The sequence below is a fragment of the Clytia hemisphaerica genome, unplaced genomic scaffold (assembly GCF_902728285.1).
Source record: "Clytia hemisphaerica strain Z4C2 unplaced genomic scaffold, Clytia hemisphaerica genome assembly, whole genome shotgun sequence".
NCBI lineage: Eukaryota > Metazoa > Cnidaria > Hydrozoa > Leptothecata > Clytiidae > Clytia > Clytia hemisphaerica.
The window spans coordinates 371048-390619 of NW_027104257.1; the positions used below are offsets into that span (position 1 = coordinate 371048).

At 33.0% G+C, this 19572-nt stretch overlaps 1 protein-coding gene across 1 annotated transcript in view; it reads right to left on the reverse strand.

The window, feature by feature from the left end:
* The window catches only part of LOC136816579 (protein disulfide-isomerase A4-like), a 28959-nt gene extending 12945 nt beyond the window's left edge, over positions 1 to 16014 (reverse strand). The window contains exons 1-12 of the mRNA XM_067072915.1: positions 15836 to 16014; positions 15565 to 15652; positions 15270 to 15344; positions 14862 to 14907; positions 14514 to 14606; positions 14251 to 14311; positions 14073 to 14140; positions 13874 to 13965; positions 12990 to 13058; positions 10289 to 10431; positions 9859 to 9926; positions 9269 to 9554 (exon numbers count right to left, since the gene is read on the reverse strand). Coding sequence (XP_066929016.1) covers positions 9269 to 9554; positions 9859 to 9926; positions 10289 to 10431; positions 12990 to 13058; positions 13874 to 13965; positions 14073 to 14140; positions 14251 to 14311; positions 14514 to 14606; positions 14862 to 14907; positions 15270 to 15344; positions 15565 to 15652; positions 15836 to 15989 — 1243 coding nt within the window. The 5' untranslated portion in view covers positions 15990 to 16014. The remainder of the gene's footprint in view (positions 1 to 9268; positions 9555 to 9858; positions 9927 to 10288; positions 10432 to 12989; positions 13059 to 13873; positions 13966 to 14072; positions 14141 to 14250; positions 14312 to 14513; positions 14607 to 14861; positions 14908 to 15269; positions 15345 to 15564; positions 15653 to 15835) is intronic.
* Positions 16015 to 19572: the final 3558 nt, after the last annotated feature.

The window sequence follows — 19572 nt, forward strand, 5'->3', positions numbered from 1 at the left end:
TTCAATTCAATTTCATTTCAATTTCATTTTGATTTCATTTCAAGTCAATTTCAATTTTATTTCATTTTAATTTCATTTCAATTTCATTTTAATTTCATTTTAATTTCATTTCAATTTCATTTTAATTTCATTTCATTTTCATTTCAATTTAATTTCAATTTCATTTTAATTTTAATTTCATTTCATTTTTATTTCAATTTAATTTCATTTCAGTTTCATTTCAATTTCATTTCAATTTCATTTCAATTTCATTTCAATTTCATTTCAATTTCATTTTAATTTAATTTTGATTTCATTTCAATTTCATTTTAATTTCATTTCAATTTCATTTTAATTTCAAATTAAATTCAAAATGAATTGAAAAAAAAATCACTTCATGGCCGAGAAGGACAATAAGGGCAAAGGCGTGGACGAGAAGGACATTAAATGGCCGAGAAGGACATTAATCTTTTTTATTTCAATCTCAAATTAAATTCAAAATGAATTGCAAAAAAAATCGCTTCATGGCCGAGAAGGACAATAAGGGCAAAGACGTGGACGAGAAGGACATTAATCTTTTTTATTTCAATCTCAAATTAAATTCAAAATTAATTGAAAAAAAATCACTTCATGGCCGAGAAGGACAATAAGGGCAAAGACGTGGACGAGAAGGACATTAATCTTTTTAATTTCAATCTCAAATTAAATTCAAAATTAATTGAAAAAAAAATCACTTCATGGCCGAGAAGGACAATAAGGGCAAAGACGTGGACGAGAAGGACATTAAATGGCCGAGAAGGACATTAACCTTTATTATTTCAATTTCAAATTAAAATCATAATGAATTGAAAAAAAGGGGATGAGCTGGAGTTTTTACAAGATACTTCACTCATTGGTCATTTAAAGTGATAGAGATGACGCGTTCTTTAGAAAAAGTAATAAGATTCTTTTATTACATCTTAACGACCAAATCAAATAAGAGCTTGTAGAAACTCCAGCTTGTCCCAAAAAAAATCACATCATGGGCGAGAAGGACAATAAGGGCAAAGACGTGGACGAGAAAAATGTTAGATTTCTGGGAAGAGGACTATAAATTAATTATCATCTAGACTTGAAATGAGCCCATTTTGAGTCGGATGTTGTTACTGGTGCTTCTGCAAGTCTAATGGAGTTGATAGTTCAGCTGATGGTGGAGTCGACTGTTCTAGTGAGTCTAATGGATTCGAAGGTCCTAGTGACTCTGATGCTAGAGTTAATCGCTCTGGTGAATAGAGTCTGGTTGAAATAGTATTTTTAACTGATCTAACAGAGAACTAGGAAAAATTTAAGTTTAATCAAAGCATTCAAAGCGTTCTGTTTCCTCTTCAGAAGGACTTTGCTCTTAATATAAGTCTCGCCTAGAAATCTTAATGCATTTTCCTGAAGCTAAACAGAAAATCTTAGAGGGATAGTCAGATAATTCTATGGTTATGAGAAAAACTTTAAAAGGTACTTTATGTTATTTTAAACTCGATGTCAAGAAAGACCTTTTATAATCTGAATCTGATCCAAATTGTTTGACTTTTTACCTATTCTAAATTACAGACCAAAGATTTCTCCACCATAACGTAATGTTTCCTCAAAAACCAATCAAAACCCATCGATTTTTTTTGCGCGCAAATGTGATGTTAGTTACGTAATTAATGAAAAAGTCTATTAGTCATGTAAATAAACGGCTGCGAGCCGGTTGAGATTGAGCTGCATTTTTCGCACCTCACACTCTCTCCTTTGGGGATTTACACACACCTCTAGAAAAATTCTCTGTTATTCGACTTTGATGAAGTAAAGTGTGAAAGTCATTACTCCCGCAGCTGTGGACTCAAGTTTTTCATTGTAAATATGTGAATAAAAGAAAAAGCGATTTCATCGATTTTTGGTGGCTGACACTACTACGCCGCTAAACGTTTCTTTTTTAATATAAGAATAAACTACCTTATCGGCCCTTTTTACACCGGGCCTTATTGGCGTTATTTTTGGGATCGTGGCGTAATAAGGGCCGGCGTTAAAAGGGCCGGCGTAAAAAGGGCCAATATTTTGCAATTTTAACCTAAAAGCGGCGTTCCGAAGGTTTCAAAAGATTTTGATGCTCTTACAAAAATACGTTTAGGGGGAGGGAGTGGAGTACATAGTGGAGTCATGGACTCAGCGTCGGAATGACGTTAATCGTGAGAAAAATCGGTATGTGAGTGGTCTGGTTCCTCAATGATTTTTTTTTAATTCATTTCGAATTTAATTTGAATTGAAATATAAATAAAAAAGCCCGGGGGGGGGGTGGTACTTAGGCAAAATAGGTGTGGTGGTGGTAGGTGCGGACGGTTAAGGGTCGGGTTTTCACCTTTCATCAAAGTCCCTCTAAGGGGGGAAAAATCACAATTTTTAGAAAAAAAGTTTGATTTTGAGAGAAAAAATTACAAAAAAGTCCCACTAAGGGTAGGAAATTTTTGAAAATCAGAGAAATTTTTTCGAAAAAGTCTCTCCTAAGGGTCACTTTTTCACTAAAATTTGGTCTCTCTAAGGGTCGGTTTCCCGTCCGCACATACCCCTCATTCACCAACCCTAGTACCCCCCCCCCGGGTAAAAAAGTTAATGTCCTTCTCGTCCACGCCTTTGCCCTTATTGTCCTTCTCGGCCATGAAGCGATTTTTTTTGCAATTCATTTTGAATTTAATTTGAGATTGAAATAAAAAAGATTAATGTCCTTCTCGTCCACGTCTTTGCCCTTATTGTCCTTCTCGGCCATGAAGCGATTTTTTTTGCAATTCATTTTGAATTTAATTTGAGATTGAAATAAAAAAGATTAATGTCCTTCTCGGCCATTTAATGTCCTTCTCGGCCATGAAGTGATTTTTTTTTTCAATTCATTTTGAATTTAATTTGAAATTAAAATGAAATTGAAATGAAATTAAAATGAAATTGAAATTAAATTAATGAATGAAATTGAAATTAAAATGAAATGAAATTGAAATGAAATGAACATGAATTGAATTTAAATTGAAATGAAAATGAAATTGAAATGAATTAAAATTAAAATGAAATTGAAATGAATTAAAATGAAATAAAAATTAAAAATGAAATTGAAATGAAATTGAAATGAATTGAATTGAATGAATAAAATGCAAAAATTAAATGAAATGAAAATGAAAACTGAAATGAATTAAAATGAAATTGAAATGAATTTAAAATGAAATTAAAATGCAATTGAAATGAATTTAAAATGAAATTAAAATGAAATTGAAATGAATTTAAAATGAAATTGAAATGAAATTAAATTGAAATTGAAATGAAATTAAAATGAAATTGAAATGAAATTAAAATGAAATTGAAATGAATTTAAAATGATGAAATTGAAATGAATTTAAAATGAATTGAAATGAAATCACTTTTAAAATGAAATTGAAATGAAATTAATATGAAATTGAAATGAAACTGAAACATGAAATGAAATGAAAAATGAAATTGAAATGAATTAAATGAAATTGAAATTAATTAAATTTTAAATGAAATTAAATTAAAATGAGATTGAAATGATGAAAATTGAATGAAATTAAAATGATATTGAAATGAATTTAAAATGAAATTAAAATGCAATTGAAATGAATTTAAAATGAAATTAAAATGAAATTGAAATGAATTTAAAATGAAATTGAAATGAAATTAAAATGAAATTGAAATGAAATTAAAACGAAATTGAAATGAAATTAAAATGAAATTGAAATGAATTTAAAATGAAATTGAAATTAAATTGAAATGAAAGTAAAATTAAATTTAATTGAGCTTTTTTATTGATTTTCGATCAGCTAATTCATTATATCGCTAATGTCTCTGTAGGCCACCATAGATATCTCGTCGTTTTACTATTTAATACGCTTGGCCTAATTTTTTTGGGGAATTAAAAAATGATCAGCTCCAAGACCTGACCATAATTTCCTTCGATTTAGAAGGTGAAATAATTAATAAACGTTAGAATTGAATAGGACTGATGGCGAGCGAATTAAGTTGTAATTAACCGAGGAGATTGAGCCTAATTTAAAAGACACCTTTCCCATTTTTTAAAAAGTAATTAGAGAGAACCAATTCTAGGCTTCTTGAAAAAGAAAGGTAGTCAAAAGAATTTATGGGAATGAAAATTAAACTTTGAATAAAAATATTTCCAAATAATTTCACGAGTGTTTGCTAATATCCTCGATTACTCTTAATGAAAGTCGGTAAATTTGTGCAATGACAAAGAGAATTTCTCTCAAGTTTTTTTTTATTTATTTATTTTTTCATGTTGTATGAAAGCCAAGAAAATATTCTTTTTGAGTCAATTGAAGTACTCTCAAAGCAGGAAAAGCATACTTAAAGAAATGAAAAATGATTTCCCGCGTCACTCAATTGATTGCGTCAATTCTCTTCACTTTAAAGTGAAGATTGTAAATAAAATAATTCAGAGTTTTATCTGGATTCTAAAAAAGACTGGAAAGAGTAGAGTGGAAGGATTTTCTATAGTGAAAATTTAAATGCGAATGATTGGAAATGGTGACAAAACTAAGTTGAAAATCAGGAATAGGGTCCTTCCCTTATGACCGAGAAACTCGAGACAAAAGGACCATTTAACAGAATCCTCTTGAGGTTTCACCAAAAAAGACCCGACAATTTGAATATGAAAAAGAGTTTCGGACTTCCTTCTTTAAGGGCAAGGACTAAAGAAAAAAAGTTCTGATAGCCGTCTGATAGATTGAGCAAGCAAAATCATTGAAGATCATATTGTTAAGCATCCTCTTTCCAGTAAACGAGAATAAAAGTACCTTTAATAAATAGAAGTACACGCTTTTTTTAAGAAAAATTCTAAAATAACAAAAAGGCAAAAATCTTAGTAAAAATTTTATAATCAATCAAAGAACTAGATTTCAGTAGTAACTACTAGGGAAATTCTGCTGTTATGCCAGGTTATACTCCTTTTAATCTCAAGACTAAGCGTATTAAGAACGTATTAAGAATGTTTTCAAGAACAGCCAAGAATGAGTTGAAAATTATTTGATCTTATATATAAACAAGACCGAAAGAAGAATGAAAGAGGTTCCTTGAAAATGAAGATTATTCTCTAGGGTGCCCTTCTAACGAGCTATCTCTTATCTTAGAGAAAGGGGAAAGGTTTAGCAAATGATTAGTACTAATATCATTGTTGTTTTTTTTCTAAATAGTAAATATAAGGAGCTAGCCTATTTTTCTTTCGAATACAGTGAGAAATTAGTACATTCACATAAAAAGAGAGATAAATTGGTACATCGTAATCAACAGGGGTCGAATACAACATAACAACAACGAGGGGATTTAAAACCACAATTTTAGGGACCAAGTTGAAACCACAAACAGTCGAAAAAGAAGTAACAATCCCTGTAGGAATTTATGAAAAAAAAAGAAAGAGAAGAATGAAGAATTAACTGCTAAACTAAAGGAAAAGAGCAAAGGTGATGAAAAAAGGACAAAATAAAAAATGAAAAAGAAGAACGTCAAAGATTTATAACATATTTTTTTGTTTTATGTTGTGTGTGTGTTGAAAATTGTAAAAAGACAAACGTACCGACCGTTTTTTTTGTTGTTGTTGTTGTTTGCCTCATATTGAAAAAGAACTTGTGACCCAAAATCATGAGTCAAAGCGAGAAGATCATTGACGATTTAAAGATTTTACGTTTCACCATCGACATTCTAACAATGTTACTACACATGATCGGTATATGCTTGTTACGGAAAGTAAAATGTACGCGAACTTTCACACCCGTACAATTATTCTACTTCATGCAGTTGAGCGCCGTTGAAATTCTATTCGCCATTATGTCAAGTTTGATTTATGTTGTTGACTCTTTAGCGCCGAAGTCGAAGGTCCTCGATTACCTTCATGCCGTCAAATCCCTACCAACCTTCTTACTATACATTGGGACTATGCTTTTGATCACTGGAGATCGTTTCATGTTGGTTTATTACAATCTAAGATACAACTCCATCTGGACAAAATCGAGAGCTCATTTAGCTGGATTCCTTATCTTGGCTATTTCGTTGCTATCATTGTCTTTGTATTTCACAATCGACAATAAGACGTATCAGTACATATGTGCAGTATACATATATCCTGGTTTTGATGCTCTATTCATATGCGTGGCAACTCTAACCTATATTTATTTCTTCAAGAAGATCAAAGAGCATCGGAACGATCAACAAGTCAAATATTACGAAAGACGTTGTAGAAACCAGGCAACACAAGAGAACAATGCAAGACCTTTGGCACGAATCAAGAATGGTTTCTACATGCCAACTCTTCTGATCGTATCTTTCATTATTTTTGCCGTAGCCCCCGACGTCGTTTATTTTATAGCCGTTATTAAAGAGAGCTCCATGGGAGCGACTGGCTTGTACTTCAGCATTTTCTACAGAGTTGGTCTTGCGTGGGACGCAGTGATTTACGTGTTTTTCCAAAAGGAAGTTCGAAATGTGTTAAAGAACATCACAAAGAAATGTTGTAAACGATTTAAAGTTTAAAAGTACTGTGAAATTTGTTAGTATTATAAAGCGTTTATCCGTATATCCTATATAGTGAAGTCTGTTAGCACAAAAATACTTCAGATGGTGATTAAAGCATGAAATTTGGCACAGATGATCATTAGAGGGTCTAGAACTAAATTTTAAACAGTAACACCAAATTTTGCCACCTGGCCACCTGCCAGATGACGTCATCAGGTGGCTTAGCAAAAATTTATTTTTTTGAAAATATTTATAATCTGACGGTATCAGCGGAAAGAGCATGAAATGCTGATGAAAATCGAGGTATAAAACATGCCTTCAAAATCTTCCTATCAAAAGTTATGAAGGTTTGAAGTTTTGTGATGACGTCATCATAAGCCTTTCCAGGCAAAACCTAAAATCACGTAATAACGGAACTAGTTGACCAAATTTAGTGTTTTATACACGAATCCATGTCAAAATTTGAAGTTCCATCTGATGCTTGGGACTAAAAAACATAGGAAGGCTTAAAACATCCAAAAAAATTAGTTGGTTATACACTGTGCTCCTGAAGGGAGAACGCTGCGTTGATTTGCCTTGTAAAAGCTCAAAATCTAAGTTTTAGTATTCTGTAGGATTTAAAGCTTTTAATTCAATTTGAACATCGGAATCAGAAAAAGCAATGAGTATATAACATGAAATTTGGTCAATTTGTACCAAAATTACGAGGTTTTTAAATTTTGCCTGTAAAGGCTTATGATGACGTCATCAAAAAACTTTCAACCTCCATAACTTTTGATAGGAAGATTTTGAAGGCATGTTTTGTACCTCGATTTTCATCAGTATTTCATGCTCTTTCCGCTGATATCATCAGATTATAAATATTTTCAAAAAAATAAATTTTTGCTAAGCCACCTGATGACGTCATCTGGCAGGTGGCCAGGTGGCAAATTTGGTGTTACTGTTTAAAATTAAGTTTTAGACCCTCTAAGGATCATCTGTGCCAAATTTCATGCTTTAATCATCATCTGAAGTATTCTTACGTTTTTATGTGCTACCTGACCTCACTAATATTGGTAATTTTTTCATTATTGAAAATCAAATTAAAAAGCGACGAAAAGCTCATTTTGCTTTAGATTTTACTTCAACTATGTTAATACTTCGTGCAATCATTATAATACTTTTTTTACATATAATAGATTGATTTGATTACAAGGAACAAGAATTGGCTTTCATTCTTCTATATATTAATAGTGGTAGTCTGTATGTCGTTTTGTCTGTCTGTCTTTCTTTCTTTCTGTCTGTGCTACTTTCGTTTTCGCACGCAATGTTTTTGTTCTTCCAAAAGATGACTTAACGATATTCGCGCCGTTTTATAAAGACTTTGTTTTGATTGATAGATTAAACTTTTTCTTTTTTTTTTCTCTTTCTTTTCTTTTGTTTTATGTTTTCGAATGTAATTAACGACCTTATTTGATTTGAGACATTCGAATTCTTTTCAAAACAAAAGAAATCTTTTAAACAGAATCTATTAAAGAAAAGAACAAATTTAAAATAAAACACAAGAATCACATAACAAAGTTTGTTAGAACAACAGCAACATTAAAAATACATTCAAAAGGCGGTAAAAACTAGAATTCTTTCTTCGTAAAAAGGGACCTTTAAACATGTATGTCGATAATTATTTTGCTGTAAATCTAAGTCATTGTTGAATTTGAAAAATTATTGAAGTTATGACGAAGTTATTTTATAAAAAGCAACATAAAACTGCTATATCTATCATCACACTTTTTTGTCTGCGTGTCCTAGCTGCCTTCCGGGGGGAACTATGGTTGCGAGCTGACTTTCGGCCCTGGCCCTCGGACCTTTAACCGCATAAAGAGGAGAAGAAACAAGGGAAATTGTGTGAATTTTAATTCACTTTTTGGAACTAATTTGACCAAATTTCTATCTTTCTGGGGGCAAAAAGTTGAAATTTTCCTATTTTTCCAATTCTTAGTGGGACTGAAGTTTGATTTTCCGGTTTTTCAAACTGCCATGTTTCAAAAAAGGCACCCTTAAGGCCGGCACATACCCATACCCATACCCTTCTCTTGCCTAAGTACTCCCCCCCCCCGGGCTGCCTTTTTTCGACGAATCGCGTGTCATGTCTATTATTTCACTCCGCTTATCTTGACATCAAAGTTTTCCTAAACATCAAGAACTACGGCAAATATAACGCGAGCGAAGCGAGAAAAAAAATCTAATTGCAGAGCCGTCTGGGGACGTCGCTGGTCGCCGGATGGTGTAATTTGGGAATGACGCCCTTTCTGTTTTCTGATCATTTTTGCCACAAAAATCTTTTTCAAAATATGGTTAAAAGATACGTCACCTGGGAGGGATAGAGTCAAACTTTGAAGAGAATTCTTCCCTTTAGTTTTGATTTCATCATGTTTAAGCCTCCTTCCCAACATCTCAAAGGACTTTAAAATGCGTTCAGCAAACAGCTAAACCGGCGTGCGACGCCGGGTACCGGCTAGTTCCCTTTATTCTTCTTGAGTTCTTTTGTAGTTAAATTTAAGTCATCTACAGTATATTCAGTCAATAGGCGCTAGTGTTATTTAGTTTTCTTTAGCAGTAGAAATTTTTTCATTTTAGAATGAATACCCACAATTTTATGGTTACAATTCTTTTCCTAAATAAATTGTAAAACAAAGGACCTCTTCTTTCTTATCGGAGTATTTAGAGAAACGGGAAACATCAAAACCACAGAAACAAAAACTCGTTTACATACCTAGAACGTGTTTCTTCTTTTTCAGCTCATCTTTGAAATTGGCATCCGTTAAATGGAGGATTTCAGGGCCAGACACTTCAGACCATGGCAAATCTTCTGGGGGCGGTTGGGGTGGCTCTTCTGGGTTCTTCATAAATTTCACGATCTCATCCTTCTTACGGATATTGAGCTTGAACTTGTATTCAGCATTTTCGAAATATTTGACGGTTGGATAGCCACTGATGTCGAATTTCTTACAGACTTTGGTCTCTTTGGTACAATCGACTGCAGCCAGTTTGCCAGCAGTCTAAAATTTAAGTGAGGACTTTTTAAACACTGAGGGTATCCAAAACACATACAATGAGGCAGGTAAATAGGACTTTGAGAAACGTCAAAAAAGAAGACGTTACAAAGCGAAACAGATCGAAACGGTTCTGCTCCACTATTTTCATCGGAACGGAACTGCTCCGTTTTCTTGCTGCAAAACGTTCCGAAATGAGTATGAACACTATTCGAAACAAATACCACACCGGAGTGATACGAAACCGTAATGTCTAAACACGGTCTTAGTTACTGTATCACATGAATGGTAAGACGTTCTAAATACAGACCTCTTCTTCAGTCATTTGCTTGGCAGCATCAACAAACTCTGGTTTCATTGATTTACAGTGACCACACCCTGAAACAAAAATACAAATAGAAAATAGTCACAATTAATTATTAAATGCAACCCACTTCCCAAAAATATATAGGAAAATTTGGATCCTCCTTAAAAGATTGGGTTTGTCAAAGTGATGGCATTTTATTCTGTGTGCTTAGACTCGACGAAGATTCATCTGCCCAAATTTTGCTCTATAATATTCATTACCCCTCCGTTCATTTAGTTATAAGTAACGAATTAAAAGCACTGGATTCTTTTCAATGGGGAATATCTCTGAAAAACCGATCAAGAAAATTTACAAAGACAAGATATTTGAAATCTTTAGAATAAAAGTTTTATATATTCAGCTTGGAGAAATATTATGAGAAACAAATTCTTACAGGGTGCATAAAACATGACAACAATAGAAGCATGTTCTTTTAATCCTTCGTCAAATGTAGAATCAGTCAAATGGAGAATTTCAGGTGCTTGTTCAGACCAAGATTCTTCTTCTTCTTCTTTCTTATCTTCAGCTGGTTTGGGACTGCAAAAAAAATGAAAGTAATATATGGACATGTTCATAAAATAAGGCAAGTTTTTGAGGTTTTTGTGACATTTCATACCTATGTTACAAAATTAGCCTACATCTTTCTAACAGAATTTGATCCTTCTCAAAGAATAACATGATGGTTAGCTCATTAGATTTCTGTTGGCAAATTAGGTAACAGCGATTTCTATAGTTTAGTATATTTCAAGTTATGACAATTTGAATCTTGCCAGAATTCTGGCTAATGATGTAACATTGCAAATTTTAGAAAAGCTGGCTAATGATTCTAAAACAGCTATGAGGCAATATTCACATAAAAAATGGTACATTAGCATCATTAGGGGGTTGAAGGGTATGCTATTGGTAATGCATTTGGGTTAAAAAGTTGATCGGCTAATGGTGTAACAAGGCTGAAATATCCCAATGTGCTGTTCCATTTAAGCCAGATTTTGTCGACATAACAACGAATCCTTAGTCAAAAGGCAATATATTGTTTAGTTCATGCATAGTTTTAGACAATATTATGACTTTGCCAATAAATGATAGGACAAACTGGCTAATATGGTAACATTCAATCCTATAACTCTAATAATGGTCCCTTTTCAGGCCCATTGATAGAAGTATTTATTAAACTGGCTGGTATTCAGACTTTAGTCTAAGTTACATAATTCACATCTCAAAAATAGCATCTCAATGACAGATAATTCACTTGATGAACCTTCCAAAAGCCTTTATTTTCATTAATCAGCCAGAATTGGCTAAATTTGTAACAAAATTGGGAAGAAATATCCAATTTTATTACTTTTTTAGCCGTTTCTGGGGAATGAACAAGTTGTTTAACAGCACTATCAATATGATTCATGTTTCAATCAACCTTTTGTAATACTTATTTCAACATCACTTTGCAATGAGAGGTGTAACAGAAGTCATACTCGCCGAAGCTTGGCTGTCAGTATAACATGGGGGAAACACGATAATTTCATTGAATTAATGGGATATCAATCTCAATCTTCATTTTTTGATGGTTACACTTTTAGCCTATTCCTGTAAAGAATGTTTTATATTGAAGTACTTATTTCATAATTTTTTCCATAAGTTCATTAGTTTTTTTAAAGAAGGTGTCAGAAGTTCCATAGCTGATAACTTAGCATTACTTCTTAATTACATTTTTATTAAAATAACTAAGACAACAATATAATATGTTCTGTTACACTTTAGCCTATTCCAGTTAAGAATGTTTTATCTTGAAGTTCTTATTTTATAACTTATTTTGTTCTATTAAAACTCATTATATAAGTCTTTTTTTAGAAAAAAACTTTCAGCAGAAGTTCCATAGCTCAGCATTACTTCTGAATTATGACGTTTTTCGATAAAACAAAAATATGTTATATTTGTTACACTTTTAGCCAGACATGAGCCTATAATTAAAAACTTTGACTTTAAGACAAGTAATAAAACAATCCTTTATATTTTTGAATTCTGTTGAACCCAATTCTTTAATTTTGAAACTATAAAATTTTGAAATTGGTCGAACACTGTTTTTGTTACATTTTAGCCAAAATGTGTATTTTAACAAGAAATAAGCCAATTTAAGGTATTTCCATAGCTAAGTTTTTAGTCTAGATAGTATATGGTAATTGTTTAAGTTCCATAAATTCTAAATTATTGAAATTATGAATAGAAGTTGATTTTCTGAGCATGTTACTTCATTAGCCAATATCTTCAGTTTAACGATGTGCAATTTCCGCGAATAACAACAGCGGGAAGTTAACATACTAAAGTTTCATTTCCAAGCCTTGCTCTAATTTTTTTCACCTGAAATAAAAATTTAGGTCATTTATAATGAAAATGTTACATTTTTAGCCGTTTTTGGCAAAATAACCTACAAATCCAAAATCTTTCGATTCTAGTGCCTTTGGACCTTTGTTACCTTTTTAGCCAAAAATTTTTATTGATGTAGAGGCTATTTTGAAGGTTTTATCAACATAAGACCAATTTTTCCTATTTTTTGAATGTCACAGAGCTTGCCTTATTTTATGAACATGTCCATATGACAAAAATGATTCCAAATTGATATGCAGTACCATTTACAACACAACATATGGTACACTATCGATCAAATTTTACACTTGAAAAAAATGTATATAACTCAAATCATAAATAGTAGTAGTATCAAATAAGACCGATCTGATATGGTGTGCAATCTCTTATAAAATAGGGTTTCATGTCTCCATAATTGGATTAATGACTGATACCCTTGCCAACTTCCAAGTTGAATGATGATTTTTTGTAGAAAGAAATAAGCTGTTACAAAAGTGTCACGTGACAAATAAATTTTGGCATGAAAATGAAAATTTCTTCTTGAAAAAATAGTCTATATCCTATCATTCCTCTGACTTATAACCACCAGAATCATATCATAAACTTAACCCTAATAAATCAATAAGAAAGTTTGGGACTCATGCAGTCCTCTGGGAAAAAACAAAGGGTACAAAGGGACCACGGTATGATAGAGTGATTGGGAAAAAATTTGAAATTTTGGTGATGTGTCTTACTCCTGCATCCATGAGATGAGTCCTTCCTTGTCCATTTTTCCGGCATAGTTGTACTTTTGCTCACCATTTCTAAAGATTTACATGTTTTTTTTTATAATCATAACATTTATAAGCATACCGAGACCTGAATTTATCTATAAAAAAGCATATTACAAGCATATTACTGAGCTTGCTTTTGAGGTGTGTAACTGTAAGTGAATATTTCTTTTGTTCTATCTTAATCTTAGTATCATTTCAAGATCATTTGCCATGTTTACACTTGCATCCTTATGTAATTAAAAAGTTTAATACAGTACACAGCCTGCATTAATTAACAAAAAGTTTCTTCAAACGGCATTTTAATTTAAAAAAATGCAAGCGTAAACGCGGCAATCGTTCACAACTTTCCTGAAAAATCTTTGTGTCATTACTTATTTCCCTATCCTCATGTATAGCAACAACAGATTTTGGAAAAATTGGAGACTCAAATTTTTTGGAAAAAGAAGCATATGATAAACATACTTCGAGCCTGAGTCTAAAATATCTCTAAGCATAACTGAGCTTGTTTCTCAAAAAACATATGCTAATAAAAAGAAAAACATGTATTCAAATAGATTTGAAATAGATTACTCTTCTTAAAAATATTGGATTGGGAGGTATCTTTGATGGGAAAGCTCAAACTTAAAGTGCAGAAGATCCCTGTTTTTTCAGGAGATCAAACAGTGGGCTGGCATAAAGTCTTCAACACAATTTATTCTTTAGCAAAATTGTTTGATCATCTTGAATGAAACAGAAAAGTTGTAAAAACTTTCGAAAAAAACACTATGCTATCTAGCCATTATCATCATCATCATCATCATTAATAGAATGAAATGAAATTTTTCTAATTTCTGTCAAACACTCACTCAAAATAAATTAAAGTTGGGAACCCTGTGATGTTGAATTGATATCGTACATTGAAAGCATCAGGCTTGTCAACGTCCATGCCTACCAAAACCTAATTAAAGAAGACAGAAAAAATTACGAAAACTGTGTAACAGTGACTGAGTAACTTAGATCAAAAAAAAAGTTTATTGACCTTTCGGACGTAGTAAATTAACTTACAGCTTTTCCTTTAAGTTCAGTGGCAGCTGCAGCATAATCTGGTTTAAGTCTTTTACAATAACCACACCCTGAAGATAAGTAAACAAAAAGATTTGAGAGAAAATAATGATGAACCCATCTACAGTAACAGACAAAAAACAAACTTTATATTTCATTAAAGTCAATAGTTGTTACATACATGGTGCATAAAACATGATAAGCATCGGTCCTTTTTCTTTACGCCTTAATTTGACAAGTTCCTGAAGAAAGAAAAAGAAATATTTAGGTGAAAAAAACAATTAGGGAAATAGAAATACAATATTTATTTAAAAATACACCAGGACAGTGTCTGATGAAATCTGTTAACATTACATGCTTCCATTAAGTTGTTCAATTTCATGAGGCTGTTTTAAATACTTATGTATGGATAGAAATTTCATCTAGAGAAAATTTTTAGTCAACCTTTTCAGAGGAAACTTGCACAACATTTTTAGCTGCAGGATCTTCTTCCCATGGAGCGTCTCCTGTCGGATCCAGCATGAAATTCAATAATGACTATAAAACAAACACAAAATTGAGCAGTGTAAAATGATTTTCTAAATAGAACTATGAGTGATGTAAGCCCATTTTAGAATGCTGTGATAAATTTCTGATAAAGTGTATAGATGATGAAAATAAACTGGCTATGGAGACAATTCTTCAGAGGAGAGATACCTCATAATTAAACAAGTAGATAATAAGTAAAATTTTTAAAATTATTCAGTAGATCAAGATGTTTCAGAAAAGGCATATTTAAGCTGTATAACATACCTTAGCAGTATCCTTTCTGTCATAATCTTTGTTGAATTCCCCATCTCTGACAGAAAACAGAATTTATTATCAAAGAGTGTAGAAAAACAAAAGACATCTAGAGATCTTGAAGCATGAAAGCCTCTTTAAGTTGTTCATTGTACAGGATACTTTTTAATATTTGAACATTATAATGAGAAGAAAATCAAACGCTGAAGAGTGTTGTGATGTTGTGATGTTGAGACAGTTGATGATTTGGGATGATGTTTTTGATGTTCTTAGATGTTATTTTATAAAACCATAGTTTCTGCCTGAAGGACTTCATTGGAACTGGCTATAAGATAATCCATTTATCTGAGTCTTTATAATCATGATTGATGCTTGGCATAAAGTTTACAATTGAGACCAGTGAGCATTTCATCAACTTACTTGTAATGTTTGAGAAGTTTTGGTTTTGGTGTTACACTATACTTCTTACAAAGTTTCTTGGCATCTTTTGACTCTCTGCAATATTGATAGGAGCAAGTTTTAAATCACATTATTTTAATATTAATCATAGATAGTGTAATTGGAGTTATAAACCATTTTTTGGTAATATACGAAGAATTCACAATACAATACATTTGAACAAACAATACAAAGATTGTATGAGATTGGTATCAATTTCAAATTTGTGCTTTGAATATTAGTTTAGACTTTATCAAGGTAAGAAAGTGACACCTACCCACAGTTTATATAAACAATTGTTCCTTTTCCTTTGATGTCTTTTGCAACATCTTCCATCCATCTCAAATAGTTCAATGCAGATTTATCTAATATAAATATAAATTCATACTGGTAAAATATTCAATTAGTTGATTTGAATATAATTTTTCTTAAGCAAACCTGTCCAAAACAAAAAAAATGATTTTTTAAAGGTTTTGTAGCAAAAAGATATTCTTAATCACTTTTTCAAGCTAAAAAAACTATTGATGGATATCATTAAAATTCCTTACCTTCTTTTGCATACAATGTCAAAACATTTTTATTTCTTTTCAATATTTTTTTGTACTCTTTGATATTGTTGACAGATATAATACTCTTCAGGTTGATTTTACTGTAAACATCTCCAGCTAAACACAACACCACCAAGGCTGCAAACAGCTTCATGTTGACTTTAACTATTGAAGTTTATGATATCAAAAAATTTAGTTATATACACAATAATGACTGTCTCAGAAGTTGGTCCAAAAAATTAGCTGCACTTGAGGAGAAAATAGCGGAATTCTGCACTTGGGGTTAAAAAACTGTCTGCATTTGCACCTGTAAACCTCAAATTTTGCACCTGCACTCGACTTTTTCTGAGTTGTGCACTCAAGATCTCGAGCAAACGTGGTGGAAATTTGATAAACAGTCTGCAAAGCAATCAGTAGGCAAGAGCACTATTGTTTTTGTTGCAGATTCTGTTACAAACTTCTCACAGGGATTACTTGTCTATGTATTGTGTCAACTTGTCAGTATTGTATTGTTGCAAAGGAAAAGATAAAATAGGTAAGACTAGCCTAGTTTCTAATCCCGATACCCCCGGTTGCTATTTTCTTGAAAATTTTCCAACCCTCAGACCTTATTATGATCCTCATAATACTAGATCCTCTCCCCTGAGATTCAACATATCTGAAACAACATCTATTAAATATGGTAAGTATAATGTGGTAAGTAACGTTGTCATTGATTTTTTTTTTTTTTTTTTCTTTATCTTTATTTTATTATTATTATTTTAATTTTTTTTTTCTCTCCTTCTCTTACTCTCTCTCCTTCTCTCTTTCTCTCCTCACACAACACACTCGTCCTACGTCTTAACCTATTGGTTTTTATTTGACTAAGTGGACTGTTGCGAATTTAAAAAGCAAACCCAGGTCTCAAGTAGCCCCACTAGTTTCATAAACTATTTCACTTGGTGTCCTTCTTTGAAACTCCCCATCCCATTCAAGACCCGAAAGGTTTTATTTTTAAGATTTTATCCCCTGCACTGGTTGGGAATATATTAATATTAATACATTTAATTCCTTAGGAAACAAAACAAATAACTTCTTTATATATAGTTGTTTTATTTTTATTTTTTCACATTTCAACATGTACGGAAAAACATAAAAAACAAAATATAATATTTATTTACATGCCTACTATACGGTAAAACGAAAATTTTTTTAACGTAGCTCATTTTTAAATGTACATTTCCAGGATATACTATTTACGGAAAAATATCTATCTATCTATCTATCTATTAGGACCCCCCCCGTTTATTACCGTCAACTGCGTCAACTTGGGACGATTGGTCAAAACATGGGACTATTGATATCTGGCCTGTATTTTCACTTACCCTCAACTGCTCTAACTTGGGACTATCTAACAAAACATGGGACGGTAATTCGGCCACCATTTCACCGAACCTCCAAAGTCATTTGATTTGAGTTAATGAACGGCGTATTAAAAAATACACGATTTCTCTTTCACACCGAGTAGGCTTTTAAAAATTTTGGGTTACAATGCCAAAACACCGTACATTTTCCCACCGAACATTAATTTCCCCACTGGACGATGTAGAGTGGTGTTTTTCTACCGCTTCAAGGCGGCCAAGCGGACCGCTTTCGGATCGCTCGTAAAAACGTGTGTCCCTGGTCAACTGCAGTCTTTAAAAAATCTGTCTCTGTTTCAGAAAACAATCTAGTAAGTCTGCTCACGTTTAATCTTTTTTCGCGTGGTTTGTTTTCTCAGACCAAAGTTTCTTTCTAGTTTCAAAATTGAAAGTAGTGTGTTCATTCATTCTTATACTATTGTATTCAATTCTAAAACTAAACAACTTCTTAGATTCATTTACCAAAAGGAGGACCCTGCCGACGCACCGGACTGTCCGGTGTATTTGTCCGGTTGCAAAAAGTATCCTTTCGCTACACCGGATGCAATAAGTCCGGTGTCTGTCCGGTGTTGCATACAGGGAATTTTGGACGCCGGACATTTACGAAACAAAAAATTAAGAAACACCGGACGCACCGGACTGGTCATGTCCGGTGTTTTGATTGTCCGGTGGAAAAAATATCCTTCTCCGACACCGGACATCCGACTTCCTTAAGTCCGGTGTAGAGATTTCCGGTGGTAAAAAAAATTCTCATTTTACACCGGACTTTCGCGTGTCCGGTGTTCGTTAAGTCCGGTGCGTCGGCAGGGTCCTCCAAAAGGCGGCTACACCGGACAAGTACGGTGGGAATAGATCTTTGAGGAATAGCCGCCGTACCTTGTACGGTGGTCAAAATAGGTTGACTTGTTCCCACCGCCGTCCCGTATGCCCACTAGACAACACAGTGCATGCAATGTACGGTGGTGTCCAGGGTCGTCTGTAATTTTTAAGAATTTTTTCAGCTTTTAAAGAAAAGGTCCCTTATTCTGCTCTAAATAGCCTGATTTTAGCCTATATTCACCTTATTTTTGGGTTTTCATATTAATTACAATTTCCAACCCCCCCCCCACCCCAGCCAAATTAGCTCCCCCGTTTATTAAACCAGAAAAGGGCAGGGGCCAGCCAAAATTGGGGTTTTAGAACTTTTGGAGAGGATTATTTCCCAGAAATTGAAGCAAAATCCACTGAAAGTAAACATAATTTGCCAGAGGTTTTATCTGTGTCACCAGCGTTGAAGTCCTCGGCTAGTTCGTTGCTCTTGTTGTACATGTGTTTACTGTTTACTACGTGTAAAGTTGTTATTTTGGCCGCCATTATGAATGTAAAGTTATATTTCACATCTCTCAAAAGTACAAAACAAACCAAAACCCTCCAATCAACGCAGAATAATTCTTACATTATGTCGTTGAAGTAGATTACTCGTAGTCAATCCATCTTGACCTGGGGGCGGGTCTTGGAAGGCTTGGAACACCTAGACTGATGAACCCGGTATTATGGTGTTAGGCAGTGTTAGGTTGTCGTAGTTGGAGCGATTTAGGCAAGAGAGTACCTTTTTAACATCAGATAAACTCTGTAAGGGTTACTACTTATTTTTCGAGCCTCTGAGCGTCCAAATTCCCCCAAAAGGTATACCTTACGTACGATAACAGGGACGTTTTTCTATTTCGGTGTTTTTGTGACCCTACCTGGGACTCATAAAGGTGAAAAAGGTACCCTGACCAGCGGCATATCCCGTGCCCTTTTTGTATGAGGTCTCGATTTGTGGTATAGAACGAGGGGTAAATCACTCGAAAAATTATCGTACACCTCTACAAAAAGTCAAAAAAAAAGTCAAACAAGAGCCACAAAGATGTGGTTAAATATTTCCTCCAATAGCTCAGAGCATAGATTGTAGTCGCAGTCGAACCCCACAGATTATCCTAAAGCCCCAACTTAGTAACTTAGATTTATTAAAGCCTTTATATTAAGCAATATCCGATGCAAAACAAAATACAACCATATTCCTGCTAAAAATTGTCGTCATTTCATAGACATGTTCACAGATGATATAAGTCTAAAAACTTGTTAAAAAATTGCATGCAAATGATAACCGTATTTTAACACAAAAATAAATGTATTTTATTCAACTAATATTGGTTTTTACCATCATTAAGGAAATAAAATCTTAGATTTACAAGTTGATATTATTCTAAGACTCATCTGAGTAAGAAAGTGCCAAAATATCTTGAGACTGTCTACTAAAGGACTAATATGGAAATATGGGAATATGAATTTGGGAGATATCGAAATATGTTGTAC